Below are 16,650 nucleotides of genomic sequence, written 5' to 3'. Positions count from 1 at the left end.
GGCTTGCTTGTTTAGGAAAAACATGTAGTTTGACTGACTTGTTTGCTTAGAAAAAACATGTAGTTTACTGACTTGCTTGCTTAGGAAAAACATGTAGTTTGACTGACTTGCTTGCTTTGGAAAAACATGTAGTTTGAGTGGCTTGCTTGCTTAGGAAAAACATGTAGTTTGACTGACTTGCTTGGTTAGGAAAAACATGTAGTTTGACTGACTTGATCGCTTAGGAAAAACATGTAGTTTGACTGACTTGATCGCTTAGGAAAAACATGTAGTTTGACTGACTTACTTGCTTAGGAAAAACATGTAGTTTGACTGACTTGCTTGGTTAGGAAGACATGTAGTTTGACTGACTTGCTTGGTAGGAAGATATGTAGTTTGACTGACTTGCTTGGTTAAGAAAAATGTGTATGAAATAGAGCATGCCCATTGAACCTAGTGCGCAAACCTGAATGATGAGGATAATGTGAAGTAATACATGGAAGAAAGTTTAACGTGTTTATTTGATTGGTGTTGAATGGCGTACTCAAGAAAATTTCACTTATACGACGGTGGCCAGCATTATGGTGGGAGGAAACCGGGTATAACACGACGTAAACCCACGATCATCAGCAGGATGCTGGAAAAACCTTCCGGCGTACGCTCGGAGAGGAAGCCAGCATAAGCTGGACTTGAACTCACTCACAGCAACCGCATTGTTGGAAGGTTCCTGAGTAGCACTCACAGGTAGCCGCAGAGCTATAAAAGAAAACAATGACTTTTACTGCGGTCTGTCTCCCTTCAATTCTTCCATGGTCACCTAGGTATTTCACAACCTACTGTGAAACGCCTGTCATTTGTAGTTTATATATATATATATATATATATTATTTATTTGATTTGACGAAACGAGAGTGAGCAGGACTTGAACTCACAAACGATGGCATTAGCGAGAGCCTCGAGGGTCATGTCATTAGTAGTAAAGTTAAACGATTACCATGCTGTTTACTTGTGCATTAGCCATGCTGACTTTTTCACAGCCATGCATTTTTACGTTCTGTTCACCACTTAGCCGCTGGAATACCGGTCTTAGGTCTCTTCACACATAAATGTTTATTTAAACAACTGGTAAAGCAAGTAAACATGTCCATGTACTTAGCCTCAGCATTAATGTGCACCCTTTGAACCCAAATTATATAACGTTATTATGATGCAATAGTTGATCTATTTGTACGTTAAGATGCGACGCATGCGCATTTGAAAAATCTGTTCGCGACAAATAATCGCTAAAAACCATTTAGGTGCACTATCCGCTTTTCTCGGCCAGACAGACTACGTAACTTGCAAATTCCCGTTTACAGCAATGCTCCAATATTACAAATCTCCCGTGATAATACGAGAAAAGCAGATAATGCACCTGGCCTCGGACCCCCATTAATTTTCCATCAGCGACAATGTTAACGTCTAGCGCTGTAGCTCAGTCCCAAACAATTTGTGGCCAATAAGCTTTGGTGCATACCTGGCCCAGCCTGTGAGAAAGAAGCCATAAAAATCTTGACATAGGCTGGCCGTCAAAATCTGGACCTTTCCATGCCGGCAGCTGGGAGGCGTGCCTAGCAACGCCAAGGGGACGTCACTCGCAGCCTCATCACTACCTCACACCTTGTGTCCTCTCACCCAGAATTTCAAACTTTCATCATTAAAGCTCATACCTCCTCAAAGATTAGACAGTTTCCAGCATTTTTAATACCAAGCATGCACCTGTGCACCAAAAATGGACGCCTGGGAGCAAAAAAAGACTTATACCCTAAAATTCACAGAACTACAATCGTCCACCTAGCTCTTAACAAGAAGACAAACGACAACAACAGCATCGTAAACAACCACAAAACTGTTCATCGCGGCTGAACACGGCAAAGTAGTTTGCTGTTGGCTAACCGGAGTGATGTCCCTTTAGGGGCCGTTTAAACACCATATATGAACATGGTCGAAAAACACCGTTAGCGAAGAAGCTCACAAATTCGTTTCAAACCAACTAAAACTGTTCGGTTTAAAAGGACTTCGGACACATCAGAATTTCTGTGACGAGATACAGGTCTACGTGCCAGACGCTTGAAATTCTTCATGATTTCCATAACTCCCCGAAGCTATGCCCAGAACAGGACAACTACCGAATGTACGAATCAGACAGAATGTCTACATGATCGCAGCTGACTAGTTAAAAATTTGCTCTAAAATGCTGTTATGTACAGTTAGGGAATGTCTATGGTGGCTGACAGGGGCTATTTTCACTGCGACTTCCGCAACCCTGTGGAGGTCGCGGTTTTGTTTAACGCGCCCTCCTCGCCTTTACAGTCTACGTATATATGCATTTTGACTGCAGAAGTGTGGATATATGTATGCACACCGCTATGTTAAGTATCAAGCTGTCTCTATATGAAGAGCACCGTAGAATCCACTGTACCAAATGCATGTTCTTCGGTGAACAGCTCTTAAAATAACGTAAATTAAGAATAGCTTCAAGCATAGTGTTTAACAGTCTTTCGTCAAACATACTGTATACACTTCGCATTATTGTTTTCTTTGATTTTAAAGATCCTTGATTTTTAAAGAACGCCCTGTGAGACAGCATGGAGAGTAAACTCATGCAGGGCGATGGTAGTAGTACTTATATGGTAGGAACTTACACAAACCCTGGCACCATGGGCTAAGAATTAGATGAAAAAACTAATGTAGTGAGATTAATCACAATTTATTAGACGTATGTGGCCTCAACCATGCTATGTTGTCATATTTAATTAACTACCCCATTAAAGCAATGCAAAGGGACTTCTATGCCCACAATGGCTAAAAATCTCCGCTGAGCTAACAGGCCTCTGCATGAAAAAAAAAAACAAAAGAACAAAAAACGGCGTGTTCACGCCGACTCTAGCTACATGTACAGCTGTACTTCCCCAGCTAGATATCTGACTAGAGCGTACAAATTAGCTTGACTGTCTCGACAGATTTTAGGGTAAAATCTCATTTCATTTTGTCTCTTCGTTTTACTGTTGGTGTTACGCCCTGCTAACAAATATGTATTTACACGAGGTAATCTAACTTTTGTGGAACTTCTCTGTCTTCTCTGTCTAACTATTTCTAACTAACACACAGAGCCTGCTGGAAACAATTGCATTTTTCCAAATACCTGACAACCCTTCTAACACAAGGGACCCGCAGCGGGAGCTGGACTCGAACACGTGGCTTTACTTGGGCATAACTGCCGTGTTTTTGTTGTTTTTATATAAACCATAGACCGTCCAATTATCTGCATCCAGTATGTAATACTGCCGGGAATTTAACGTTGTTGAATTTTTTATTACATGTCAAAACCAGCACTTTGACCTTTTTATTTACGGTTACGTTTCAAGTAACATGTCCAGTAACGTTACTTGTGTGTCCCTCTAACTACAAAGCGGCGCTAGTTTCCAAATCCCAATCAAACATGCAACTTCAAACAGTTCGGGGACTTAAAGTCTTACAGATGGAGTTTTCTTCAATCTCTTGTATAAAACAACATTTATTTATCTGAATCAGATGGTCGAAGTTTTATATTGCGCAGATTATAAACAATTTATTTGCGTATGCTAGAGAATTAGGAACAGGCGTAAAAAGGATTAAACCACCGGGGAACTTTACCTCAATTCTATAGCAGGACAGGAAAATATTTTAAACTGATAATAATTTTTCAAATAGGAGAGTTCCGGCCAGCAAGATTGAAAAGCGTTATCGAAAATCGTTGTACTCCGGTATAAAAGGCACAAAGAAAAGCATGTTTGGGGGAGAGGGTGAGGGAAGTAATGTGTGAGTTGGGTGGGGTTTGGTGAGTGTAGCGAACAAGAACACATAGAAAGCTGTGGACAAGACAACATTCACCTATATATTTACCCAATTTTTTTTATTTCAGATTACAACCGAAATATTTTTAAACCACGAAACAAATACTACACTACCATGATTTTACAATTCTGATACAATAAGTGTTATAGCATCCAAAATGTTTCCGTAAGAAATGCTCCCGTGCAATAAATGTTTGTGTGCGTTTGTCTGAAAAAAAAAAGTTGAAACGGAACTTGCAGAGTGTAGAAAGGAAATGTGTACACACAACGACGCAAGACTGAAACTCGGAAGGATCGCTGATTTGAGATTCTTCAGAGGGCATTTATCAGTGTAATGTTAATGAGAGTATTTCTACAATCAAAGTTAGCTGAACAAATATGTGTTGACACAGGGAAGCTGAATTATCGATGTTTATAACTGTAGCTCTCCTGTTCAAATTTCGAAAAAAGTAACCCCAATAAATAGCTGATTGGAGAGGTTTTACAGCGTATACACACACGAACATTGATACGTCATCGGTTTGTGTGGTCTCTTACAATGGTCTTTATAGTGTGTATGCGTCAGTACGGATAGAAATATGCACCTTATGAAATAGTTTTACCATATTCTCCTCTGAATTAGACGGAATCTATTATCTTCCGTTTTTTATGCTGTTTATGTTACTGAAATTGAGGAAAATGTCTGACTGAAAAAATGAGCAAAAGGCAGAATTTACCAAAAATCAAAAGTGAGGCCTGTAGCGTATTTTTTCCAGAATCACGACGACATCGGCGAAACAAAAGTTTTCTTTGTGTGTGAATAAAAAGGGTAACAGTTTCTTATTGTATTCGTTTCACTGTGTGTATTCGTTTCACTGTGTGTATTCGTTTCAGTGTTTGTACACACAGACTTTTTAATCCTCTCTAATAAACAACCAACGACGCTCTCAGGTGAGGCTATTTGCACATCCATCACCACGTCGGTGGTTTCCCCCGTGCAAATGCAAAAATTCATGAATGTCGTCAGACAACAATGAATTAAATAGTTTCTTTGAAGAATCATGTCTGCTCTGTTTGCAATTCAATAGTAATAATTTAAAGGAAAGGTAAGTTTTTACTATCACATTTAATATTTCCCTTCTACATCGCTCAAACTAGATGGCCTCTCTTTAGGTAAAGCCTTGGGCCAGTGCTATTTCCTGTACAGTTTTACTGACTTTTACCCAAGTCATCCGAAATGTAGGCATTCCCAAGCCAGCGTTAATATATATCTGTCAAAAGTAATCCGGCCGTTTACACTTTCGAACAAGCGAGACCAACGCCCGAAATGTTTAAAATTCTAACCTTCGGCAAAGTACGAGCTGGCTGTCCGAAAGACAGACTGTTGACCATGAAATCCATTGACCAAAGCAAGTTTATATCCCCCCTCCCCCGAGCCATAAAAAAGAAATAAAATAAGTTCTCGCGTGGAAAACAAAAATTTGAAGTGCCAAGCACGTACCTCGCCGGAACTTGGTAGAAGTTCTTGTTCAAAACATAGCGCACTTTGGTTTCATTTGTTCAGTTGAAAATTCTAAACGTTGGATTACTGTTAAATTACTGTTACTATGGGTTCTGTTGAAAATTCTAAACGTTGGATTACTGTTAAATTACTGTTACTATGGGTTCTGTTGAAAATTTCAAACGTTGGATTACTGTTAAATTACTGTTACTATGGGTTCTGTTGAAAATTTCAAACGTTGGATTACTGTTAAATTACTGTTACTATGGGTTCTGTTGAAAATTCTAAACGTTGGATTACTGTTAAATTACTGTTACTATGTGTTACTAATGCAGTCTTTGTCATGTCTACACTCTTGATGACTCAAAACAATGTTGAAAATCTCTCCAAGATGGCCACCAAGTGAACGCACCGGAAGTGCGGCTTGATGATCAGAAATGGCCGCCCTGATCCGCCAAGTAATTTAGGAGGATCTGCACTTTAAGGAGGTTGGCGGCTTTAGTATAGTGAGAACCATCGTACGTGATTAGATTCCGGGTTAGGTTGAAGGTGTCTATAACCGGTACCGCAAGTGGGCTCAGGTATTGTCGTAATTTGGAATTGAAGCTGAGCACCTGTAAAGGTTGTGTCTGTTGGTGGAGCATGCCCATTGAGTGAGGTAGCATCCAGACCAGCTTGGTTTCCACATACGCAGGGTTTGCGTGCAGCTGCTTGAGAATAGGTGCAACCAGCTCTTTGATCAGTTTCTGGGCGTTATACTTGTAGTGCAGTCCGAAGCCGAACACAAACAACGTCGAGACCGAGCCGCAATGCTTCTGCACGTGAGGGGTGACATTAAAAGATCCCGGAGTGAAGCACTCGTAGTAGTGCAGGGTGACAGTACCACGACACCGTAAGTCCTTCTTAGCCACAAAAGGACGACACTCTTTGGTAAACATGTACAACCACTTGCAATGCTTCTCCATTTCTAAAATAAAAAAAAAATAGAAAGGAAAAGGAATAAACAGCAATATGAAAATTGGCTCAGTGAATTACAAAACTCTATCATTTATAATTTGCATGCTTTAAGCGGACCTCGTTACCAAAAGGATACTACCGGACATGTGTATGTGTTATTTTCCATCTTATCCGTTATATTTGCCAATATATATAGGTAATAAATGTGACTATTTTCAACGTCATTGCATCAGCGTCACGATATAAATGTACAAACAATCACATGAAAACAGTGCGAAAGGGGCCAGGCCTCAAGGGGTATTTAGTCCACCTGCAGAATACTGGTCGTGCAGGAGTGCAATATTTAGTTATTTATTGATGTTATGCGCCGTACTCAAGAATATTTCACTTATAAGATGGCGGCCATCACTATGGTGGGATGAAATATGCAGGAATGCAATAAAGGCATGGCTGCACATCAGAGCAGTCAGAACCATACAAGGCTATCCAATCGATTTGTTTTTAATTTTCGGCAATTAGTTGCATTCTTTCCGGAACCTTGGCTGAAAATCACGACCAGTCCCCATCCCCACTTCTTTATGTTTGCAGGACGAGTTTTAGTTCAAGGTGCATGGATTTCAATCGCCAGGACACTCGGGTAGGTGCTGACTCGAAACCGGGCTTTGACAACTCTTTCCTAACTCTTATGCTTAGTGAAAATGAGGGGCTAACAACAATCGTGTGGCAGTTTTTGCAGTCTGACGATAGTTGAACGTCACTTGTCTTCCACCATTGTGGTGTGCGTATGCGTAGCGTACTTCACTTGCGGATATTCCGGGCAATCCGATTGCTTCTGCGCATGAAACTGACTGCGGTCGTAAGAGTGAAACATTCTCGAGTATAGGGCGTTATACAACCATCACAAAGTGTATCGTTATCGTGTTAATGCATACAAGGCAACATTTGAATCTGTGAATGACTATAAACACGCGGATAAAAATAGTACACATTCAAAATAGTATTTATTCATTTATTTCTTTACTTGTTTCTTAATTAATTTCATTGTTCTTTAACGCCATACTCAAGAATGATTCACTTATACCTCAATGGATTGCCTGGGGTTAACCACGGACATTTGGTAAGCCCACGTGTGAGGTACATCAGAAGTCCTCTAAGTAGCCGTAGGACATATCTGATTCGCAGATATTAGATCGAATGCAGATAAATATTTATGCTGTGTACAACCAGGCACTGTGTTATTCTAAAAACCTAGATTTTAAAGGACACATGAAACTGTTTGTTTTTCTTTTTTAACATGAAGTTTAGTACGCTTTCAAACACATTAAAGCACAAAAGAACTTCTCAGCTTCTTCGTGACGCGTAATATCGCTTTAAACTAAATTTTCCACAAGGCACCATAGGTCAGTCTGGAAAATAAATAACTTCCAGTGGTGACGTCAACAGAGGCAACAAGAAAAGACCGAATTGGGGAGCGTCAAGCTGGTCTCGGGTTAACAGTAAGTTCATCGATGATGTCATTTTCGAAAATTTTAGACCACTGACGGAAAGCATGCATGAATAGATAGAGGAGTTATTAAAATATACACATGTACAAAATAAGCTTCCGATATGATTTTTTTCTTGATTTTGGGGGACATAACTTTCTTCGCTTTCCTTTAAGCCACATTCTTCGTCTTAATAGTTCCTTTCTTGTAAATCCCATAGAGTTCCACAGAACACATACAGAAAGTAGTTGTTTATTACTCATCGCCTTACCTGGGGACATTTTGGCCCTCATGCAGGAGTCGATGTCATTGTTGCTGAGGAGAATCTGCAAACCCATGAACATCTGTCGCATGAACGAGTCGCCGATGAAGACAATTTGTCGATCTCGCAAAACACTGCATGCTTCTTCATTGGTAAATTTTTTCAGTTGGCAATCAGTCCGGGAGCCGATCCATTCGGACATTTCGCCGTGCATGTTTTGTCGAAGATCGTAACATTCCGGGCACATGCAGAGTTCTTCGGAAATACTCTTGCACGTGCCCTGAAAACAACATGGCGTCGACAGAAATGGATCGCACACCGCACGAAAAAAATTTAAGCCTTCACCGAACGTCACATTACCGCAAAGGCTGTCCTTTCTTTGCAAAGGATTTGGTAACTTATAACTGTCCCTGGTTTTCCTGATAAATTCGTCAAGTTTTTCTTGCAACCCTGTGAAATCTTGACTGGAGTCTCGTTTCCACACTCCATCTGTCAAGCAGTCGATTAATGCCTGACCATGATGCGACTGAGAACGGGAACCCGGCTCATCACGGACAGGCGAGTGCCGGTGTAGGGATGGAGGAAATGAGAGTATCCGATTAAAGAAAGTCGGGCTATACTCTGATGTTGTGAAAACGCCTAAAACTATCGTGACGACTAGAACACAGCCCAGAATAACAAAGATTCCATTCTTCATCGATATTTTGGCGGCTGCCGTCATGAGTTTTGGCTACCACACTAAAGCGATTCTGCAAACATTTTGTTCAGGAAAGCGAGGAAAGATGATAGACCCACATCCAGATATCCACTCACTGAAACAACGAAAGATAAATCGAGAGTTAATAATTCAATAAATACATCGATAACTATAACAGGTTTAAGTTTAATATCGAAAGATTAACCTTAGCAGTTAAAAAGCTGTTTCTAAATTACGTATTACCTTGCCTGGGGGTAAATCAAGCATTTTAATAGAATAGTAATGTATAGTAATTTGTGTCCACATTATATGATTTTATAACACAGCTTCTAAATCTCACTAGATTTAAGAGGGGTTGGAGGAGCGGAGCGGCAGCCATGTTTATTTCGGACACTTTTCTCGTATGTGCATACATACTGACATCGCTGTTTTAGTCTTTCCTATACCATTAACTGTGCTGTTCTACGGCAAACAAATGTGTATTTACCTTTTTAAATTTAGCCTACGTACAAAAGAAAAATGTTATTTTCTACATGGAATGTGGCATTTGCTTAAATAAGAGTGAGTGAGTGAGTGCTTGGGGTTTAACGTCGTACTCAACAATTTTTCAGTCATATGACGACGAAGGAATCATTAGGGTGCATGTACGTGTAATGTGCCTCCTTGTTGCAGGACGGATTTCCACCGCTCTTTTATTTAGTGCTGCTTCACTGAGACGACTTACGGAAGGCAAGTAAGCCGCCCCGCCCGAGCCATTATACTGATATGGGTCAAGCAGTCGCTACACTATCACCTTCATGCTGAACGCCAAGCGAGAAAGTTACAACTTCCTCTTTTAAGGTGTAAATCCTTAAGTAATAGCAAATAAAAAGGCCCAATTCTTAAACAGAATTATGTAAAGTGAAAACAATAAATTCAAGTGACGTCAATGGTTTAGAATCACATGTTCTCAAAATGCTGAGATGTCATTACACTAAATGATTGATTGATTGATTTTTTATTAACCAATACACCATATATATCACACAGAGATGTACCAATGTAGGACAATATTGGCGGGAATAAAGCTCCACAGAGCTTGCTCTATCCCAACGTTGTTATTAATTAATTATAATGACAATAATGGCGAATCATATAGTACAGATGAGGACTTCAGATTTTAGTTTTGATTTAAACAGAGATGTAGAAGTGAGATTCCTGATTTGTGTTGACAATTTGTTCCATTCCAGAGGTGTGCATATTTGAAATGAAGAGTACTTCTATAGAATGGCCTATTTAAATTAAGAGATCTTCCGCCAGTGTTGTATTGGTGTACATCAGTTTGTGGAACAAGACAGGTATTAAAGGTGGCTGGGTTTAGCTCTGGATGGTGGAAGAATTTATGCGTAAGAACGAGAATTGAGAATTTGTTAAGTTTCAATAGTGGCAGGATTTCTAATTGCCGAAATATTGGGGCTGTATGCTATAAACGTTTTGAAAGAGATATGAGGAGGAATGCTTGTTTTTGTAGAATCTGAAGTGGTCTGAGTTGGAACTGATAAGTATTTGCCCGAAGTGCATTCCCATACGACAAGTAGGGATATACCAGTGAATAAAAAAGGATAAACAATGACTTTCTGTTGACTCTATCTTTGATATTATTTATAATACCAATATTGTGTGAGATTTTCTTGCTTACAGAAGTTATGTGCGAAGTCCAGTTTAATTTGTCATTAAAAAATAAAAATTTATAATTTGACACTCGTTCAGTGACGTTCCCTAATATGCTAAGGACTGGTGACGTCGAAAGCGTGCGTTTAGAAGGAGGTAAAAACAGCATGTACTTAGTTTTATCTACGTTTAAAGAAAGACGATTGGAACAAACCATTCGTGAACTTTTTGAACTTCGTGAACTCAGCCGTGACAGTGTTCAGTGCGTCAGTGGGGCTATTGGTCGAAAAGGTAGTAAACAAATGAAATGTAGCAAATCAGAAATTTTGGTAAGATCATTAATACTAGTATATAGACGAAAGAGAATTAGCCCCAATATGGAGCCCTGGACCACACCACCGTTCACACAAATGGAATTTGAAAACGTATTATTGAAGGCGGTACACTGCGTTCGGTTAGTGAGATAACTGCGAAGCCAGTCGTTCGACAAAGCACTAACACCATAATATTTCAGTTTTTCTAACAGTATGTAGTGATTCACAGTTTCAGCAGCGTTACCACGCTGTATTTTTTGTTTTTCCTTTGATGCAATCAGTTTTGGGAAGTGAACAAGTATGAAATCATGTAGAGTGATCAAATCTAAAGCCAAACTGATTGTGGTCAATCATATTATTTGTTTCTAGGTAGTCAACGATTGAGTTTTTAGACGTTTTTTCATTTATTTTGTTGAACCATGGCAATACGGCTATTGGTTGATAGTTTTCGAAAACATCGACTCTGCCATTTTTGTAAATTGGAGAAACTTTAGCAACTTTAAAGGCAATTTGGGGACAATTCCAGATCTAAAATTTATTTATTTATTTGATGGAAACCCACGACCTTCCGCAGGTTGCTGGAAGACCTTCCCACTTACGGCCGGAGAGGAAGCCAGCATGAGCTGGACGAACTCATAGCGACCGCATTGGTGAGAGGCTTCTGGGCCATCACATTGCGCTAGCGGGCTAACCAACTGAGCCTCGGAGGCCCCCCAGATGAAAAAGAAAGATTAGTTATGTTTGCTAATGGTAAAGATATGAGAGGAGAGACTAATTTTAATATAGATATTCGGATGCCATTTAATCCAGGAGCGGAGGACTTAAGATTAGATATAGTCGTCTCGACAATATTATTAGTGACAAAAGCAAATTTAAAGTTGGTTCTATAGGGAGTACCGAGATAGACTGCAAAAGTTTGGTTAACATGAGGTATTCATGCTTCCAGCTTAGATGCAAGAGTACTAAAATGTTGAATCTATTTGCAATTACATTTATATCTTCAGTTATAATACCATCAGTGTTGAAACTAGACGGTAACTCTTGTTTTCTGTTCCGGTTCATATGTTCAGTCAGCACTTTCAACGTTTTCTATACGTCTGGACTGTATTTGTTGAGTTTGTTTTCAAAATATGTCTTGCGAGCATTGCATAAAAGTGAGTTGAGTTTGTTACGGTATACCCTGTATTGTTTCCTTGTTTCTTGGTCTTTATTTGGTAGTTGTAATCGATAAAGCACGTTCTTTTCGTAAATGGATATAAGCATACAGGTCATAACCCATGGTTTAATATTGCGAGTTTTAATATCAGGGAAAGTAGTGACCTGGATGCACCTGTTATGAATGTCTAAAAATTTATCACAGAAAGTATCAATACCCACACATTGACATTTGAAATCTCTGCTAGGATCGTATCCCGGTAAGTTTCTTGTATTTGTTGCTTGCATAATTCCTGTTCGGTTTTAGTATACTTTCTGATATTTACAGTGTGTATTAATGGTTTGAGTGAGTATGAGGTTTTAAGAATATGGAATATTGGAAAGTGGTCAGTGATATCAGTTAACAGGATTCCAGAGAGAAGATAGTTATTATGAAAGTATGTAAAGATATCATCAATTAAGGTGGCAGAGCGAGACTGAACTCTTGTTGGTTTAGAGGTCTGGCGGAAGAAATAATACGAGGCCATGGTTTGAATGAAAGCTGATGGTGAACTGTTTTAAGCAAGTGGATATTAAAACCTCCCATGATTACAAACTTTTTCTTTTCACGCTGACACTTTTGTAAAATAAATGATGGGTGCTCAATAAACCCAATTACACCTTCGCCAGGCGACCGATATGCAATTCCAGCAAGATAAACTTTACCCCACGGTTCAACTTCAACAAGAAGATTTTCATAGCAACCATTATCTTCGATATAAGAAATGTCTTTTCTCATGTTATAAGAGTTAATTGTGTCACTAATATACAAGGCTAAAAACCCACCTCGTCATTGATACATGGAAATAATGCAAAAGGATCAGGCCTCGGGAATGCTTAGTCAAACAGAATGTTGGTTTATGCAGAAATACAAAATAAAGACATCATAGACAGTAAAAGCAGAACACTGACGACAGTGTGACGTTCACACGAATAGGAGTGTGAAATACGACTTCTTGTCAATTTACCTCAGTAAGGATTTTATTCTAACTGTTCATGTAAATGATTAAACAGTGGCAAATTACATGTCTTCTTGCACCATGGTTTAACACATTTCACACAAGTCTACATGTATATTGCCTAAACCACACAAGAACAATCGGGTAGCCTACTTAACAAAAAGCTGACTCAGACGGTTACAACTCTGACTCGCTATGAGCCAGCCCTTACTATTTCAGCAGTCACTCTGTATAAAAGTGACTCTGACGATAAAAGCCAATGGAACAGAGAGATAAAAGAATGAAAAACAAACAATGTCATCTGCATGATACTTCAGTGGTTGCAGCACTTTGGCGGCATGGACGACAGAGTATGTACATACACCTGATGAATCATCGTCGTCATATGACTAAAAGGCTGTTAAGTACGACGTAAAACCCCAGGAATACATACACACCTCTCAAATTCTCTAATAGTTGAAAGAGTTCCCCTGTGAGATAATTCTGAACGAGAAATCATAATTTCACGTACCCGTTAGTAGTGTTTCGAGTCTGGTTGCACCGGGGAACGCATAACTGACGATCAAAGTGGCAATGTGCTAGTTGACAGTGTTATGTGCACGACTGCCGTCAGTTTCTAAATATAGCTTGTCACTGTTTACATATGCTGAGTTCAGGGCCTGCTGTCTGCCTCTACCTTAGAATGTTCCAGAATACGCGCAGTTCGGTGCATGTTTGTTTACAATACGTGTTCATGAATTTTCTTATTCTAGACCAGGCTATATAAGACCTATAAAAGCAGGTCAAACGGGGAGAACAGAGAACGGAGAAAGGAGAATTATTGAGAGCTTAGATGCTTTTGCTGTGTATTACTTTAGTAGGCCATTTGTGCTGAATTTTGGTGTCTCTATAGCCTCTGGCTTTTTTATATCCTATCTCCACCGAGCACTTATTCAGTCTGAACTTGTATGTTAAATTTGTGCTCTTGTATACACAGTGCTTATTAGAACACGGACCCTGTCTGTGGAATTTTGTGTATATTTCGTCATATACTCAGTTATACTGTGGATTTTCCCTCTTGTGAATTTGCCTCTGAGCATTTATGCCTGTGTGGTATATATATTGTGGAATATATGCGTCTGTTTGGACTTGACACCGTAAGTACTTTAGTATTTGTATAGATACCACTAACTTTTCTTGTTAAACTTAAGTACTTTAGTATTTGTATAAGTCTTATTATCTGTTCTTGTTAAGCTAATAAATTGTTGTCAAATAAAATCTGCTGGTTTTGGTTACTTTTTGTGTGGCTAAACTGTCGTGTATTTCGAACAAGCCATCTCTTTATAATACAGACAGTTTGGGTCGTAACAACAGCAAAATCCACGCTTAATCTCTGATGGTCAAACTGAAAATTTACCCAGCCTTTACCTCGAGGTTTTTGTGTAAGCACAATCAGAGTATAGAGAGAGTCGTGAACTTTTCAAATGGCCCTGCACCGCATGGAAATCGCCTCAGCTTTTGAATAGCACGAGCTACAAGGTATTTCAAATGGAGACATGGAAAAATAATTTATTCAGCGACTAGAAAGCACTAAGGGTTAATTTGACAGTGTGAAATATGCCAGCGGTTTTACAATAAGCTTAGTATAACCATCCACAGAGAGTCAAGTGTAAACTATTGCTGGTGGCCTGCATGGCGTTTTAACCATGCATGCCTGACGCCGAAAGTGTATATCTCAAGCTATATGTGTGCATGTCATCATGTCATCACTCTGCCCAGTTTCCTCCCACCATAATGCTGCGTGGACACCGTGATACGTAAGTGGAATATTCTTGAGTATACGGCGTAAAACACCAGTCAAATAAATAAATAAATCACAACAGTACATGTTACGGGGCTCCTTGCTGGTCATTACGCCGCGCTTGCATGCTAACCACCTCCTCAACTAGCCCCAATCGTCCAGCCTCCCTAGACTTCCTCCTCGGCCTCCGTGGCCGGAATTTAATTTAATTTAATTTTAACATAATTATTTAACACAGATGTGGGCCTACATACACAAATGGTGTATCCTATCTGTGAGATGTACATAAGACTTGATTAGAATGATCAGAAGTAATAGGTCTATTAAAAGCAGACAATAAACCAGAAAATAAATGAAGCAAATGAAAAGTGCGACATCTACATCTATATCTCCGACCTTGTTAGTCTTAGAATATTTCAGCAGTAGCTAACTCACCATAGTTTTGTTGACAGACAAGACACGTCAGGACAAGCACTGTTAGAAACCTGTTGAGAGAGTTAAACGGGGCTTAGCAACGACTGTCCTCAATGAATATTAAGATAGAAGCAGAAGTTGTCACATGGGCCTTACAAAGGCCCACAGGTCTAGAAAAGATCAATATGTACATAGTCATCGGGTACTAGTATTTCAGATAACAATCACGGGTAGATGTAACGGGTAAATGTGATCTTATCAGGCATGAAATTATATTGTAACTCATTTTATAACAAAGTATCGATCTTTTTATTATCCGACTGACCAGTTTGTACTTACTAAACACCAGATCTTCAGCCCCAAAAATAATGAGGAATTTTTAATCAGCGTATAACACCCAAAAAAAAAAATCTCTAAATATTAACAGAAAGCCTGTTGTGTGAATGACGTTAACATGCATCGTGTTATCACATCACACTGCCATATTAAACATAGTATCCTGTTCCTCTAGCACAATCATTCTTTTTTTATTTAACTGATTTATTTGATTGGTGTTTTACGCCGTACTCAACAATATTTCACTTTTACGACGGCGGTCAGCATTATGGTGGCAGGAAAACGGGCAAAGTCCGGGTAAAACCCATGGCCATCCGCAGGCAGCTGGCAGACCTTCCCACTTACGGCCGGAGAGGAAGCCACCATGAGCTGGACTTGAACTCACAGCGACCGCATTGGTGAGAGGCTCCCAAGTCATTACGCTGCGCTAGCGCGCTAATCAGCTAAGCCGCGGACGCCCCGCACAATCTTTATGTTGAATTAATAGAAAGGTTCAGGTTTGGACTGATTAATTTCAATTTAATTCACCATAAATTTCATATAGATGGTTATATTCATTTATACGGAAAGATGAGAAATGGCGACATGTAGTCATTAAGTTATATATTATATTTGCATAAAAACAACCAGGGTGATACCGCTTAAGATGCTCCTTTTTAATTTGAGAACTGGAGAAAAGGAAAAGAGAGAGAAAAAAAAGAAATATATAAAATTAAATACAATACACATGAAGACGATCAACTGGTCTATGTCAAGATATTTATTGCTGCTTTGTGACATGTTAGGCAACGTAGGCAGGAATGCTTATTGACGATAGAGTGAGTGCTTGGGGTCGTATTCAACAATTTTTCAGTCATATGACGACGAAGGAATCCTTCGGGTGCATGTACGTTTTAATGTGCCTCCTAGTTGCAGGAAGGATTTCCACCGTTTTTTTTTATCTAGTGCTGTTTCACTGATAGGACTTACGGACGGCAAGTAGCCTAAGCCGCAACGCCCGAGCCATTACACTGATACGGGTCAACCAGTCGTTGCACTATCCCCTTCATGCTGAACACCCAGCAATGAAATTACAACTTCCTCTTTTAAAGCGTAAAACCTTAAATAATAGCAAATTAAAAGGTCCAATTCTTAAACAGAATTATGTAAAGTGAAAAATTTAATTCAAGTGACGTCAATGATCACAATGGCTGTGCTATCCGGGCTGGTATATTGACGATAGAACGTTTTAGGGCTGAGTTACAGCACAGTAAAAAAAGAAACGTAAAG

The 16,650-nt window shown here is 39.4% G+C and overlaps 1 protein-coding gene across 1 annotated transcript; it reads right to left on the bottom strand.

The window, feature by feature from the left end:
• Positions 1–5,738: 5,738 nt before the first annotated feature.
• On the bottom strand, positions 5,739–13,412 carry LOC135464156 (uncharacterized). Its single transcript, XM_064741653.1, has 3 exons — positions 13,363–13,412; positions 8,047–8,849; positions 5,739–6,301 (listed from the first exon to the last, which is right to left on the bottom strand). The coding sequence occupies exons 2-3, from the start codon at positions 8,756–8,758 to the stop codon at positions 5,766–5,768; spliced, it is 1,248 nt and encodes a 415-aa protein (XP_064597723.1). The 5' UTR covers positions 8,759–8,849; positions 13,363–13,412; the 3' UTR covers positions 5,739–5,765.
• Between the last annotated feature and the right edge of the window lie 3,238 nt (positions 13,413–16,650).

The sequence above is a fragment of the Liolophura sinensis genome, chromosome 3 (assembly GCF_032854445.1).
Source record: "Liolophura sinensis isolate JHLJ2023 chromosome 3, CUHK_Ljap_v2, whole genome shotgun sequence".
NCBI classification, from domain to species: domain Eukaryota; kingdom Metazoa; phylum Mollusca; class Polyplacophora; order Chitonida; family Chitonidae; genus Liolophura; species Liolophura sinensis.
Note: the sequence above shows the minus strand (reverse complement) of the source record. Positions and strands in the feature narration are given on the sequence as shown.

What these genes read in the sequence shown, in the direction of transcription:
- LOC135464156 (XM_064741653.1), bottom strand. Translation starts at nt 8,758, where the DNA reads ATGACGGCAGCCGCCAAAATATCGATGAAGAATGGAATCTTTGTTATT. An exon ending in GAGGGCCAAAATGTCCCCAG is followed by an intron (nt 6,302 to 8,046) that starts GTAAGGCGATGA and finishes TTTTTATTTTAG; the next exon opens with AAATGGAGAAGCATTGCAAG.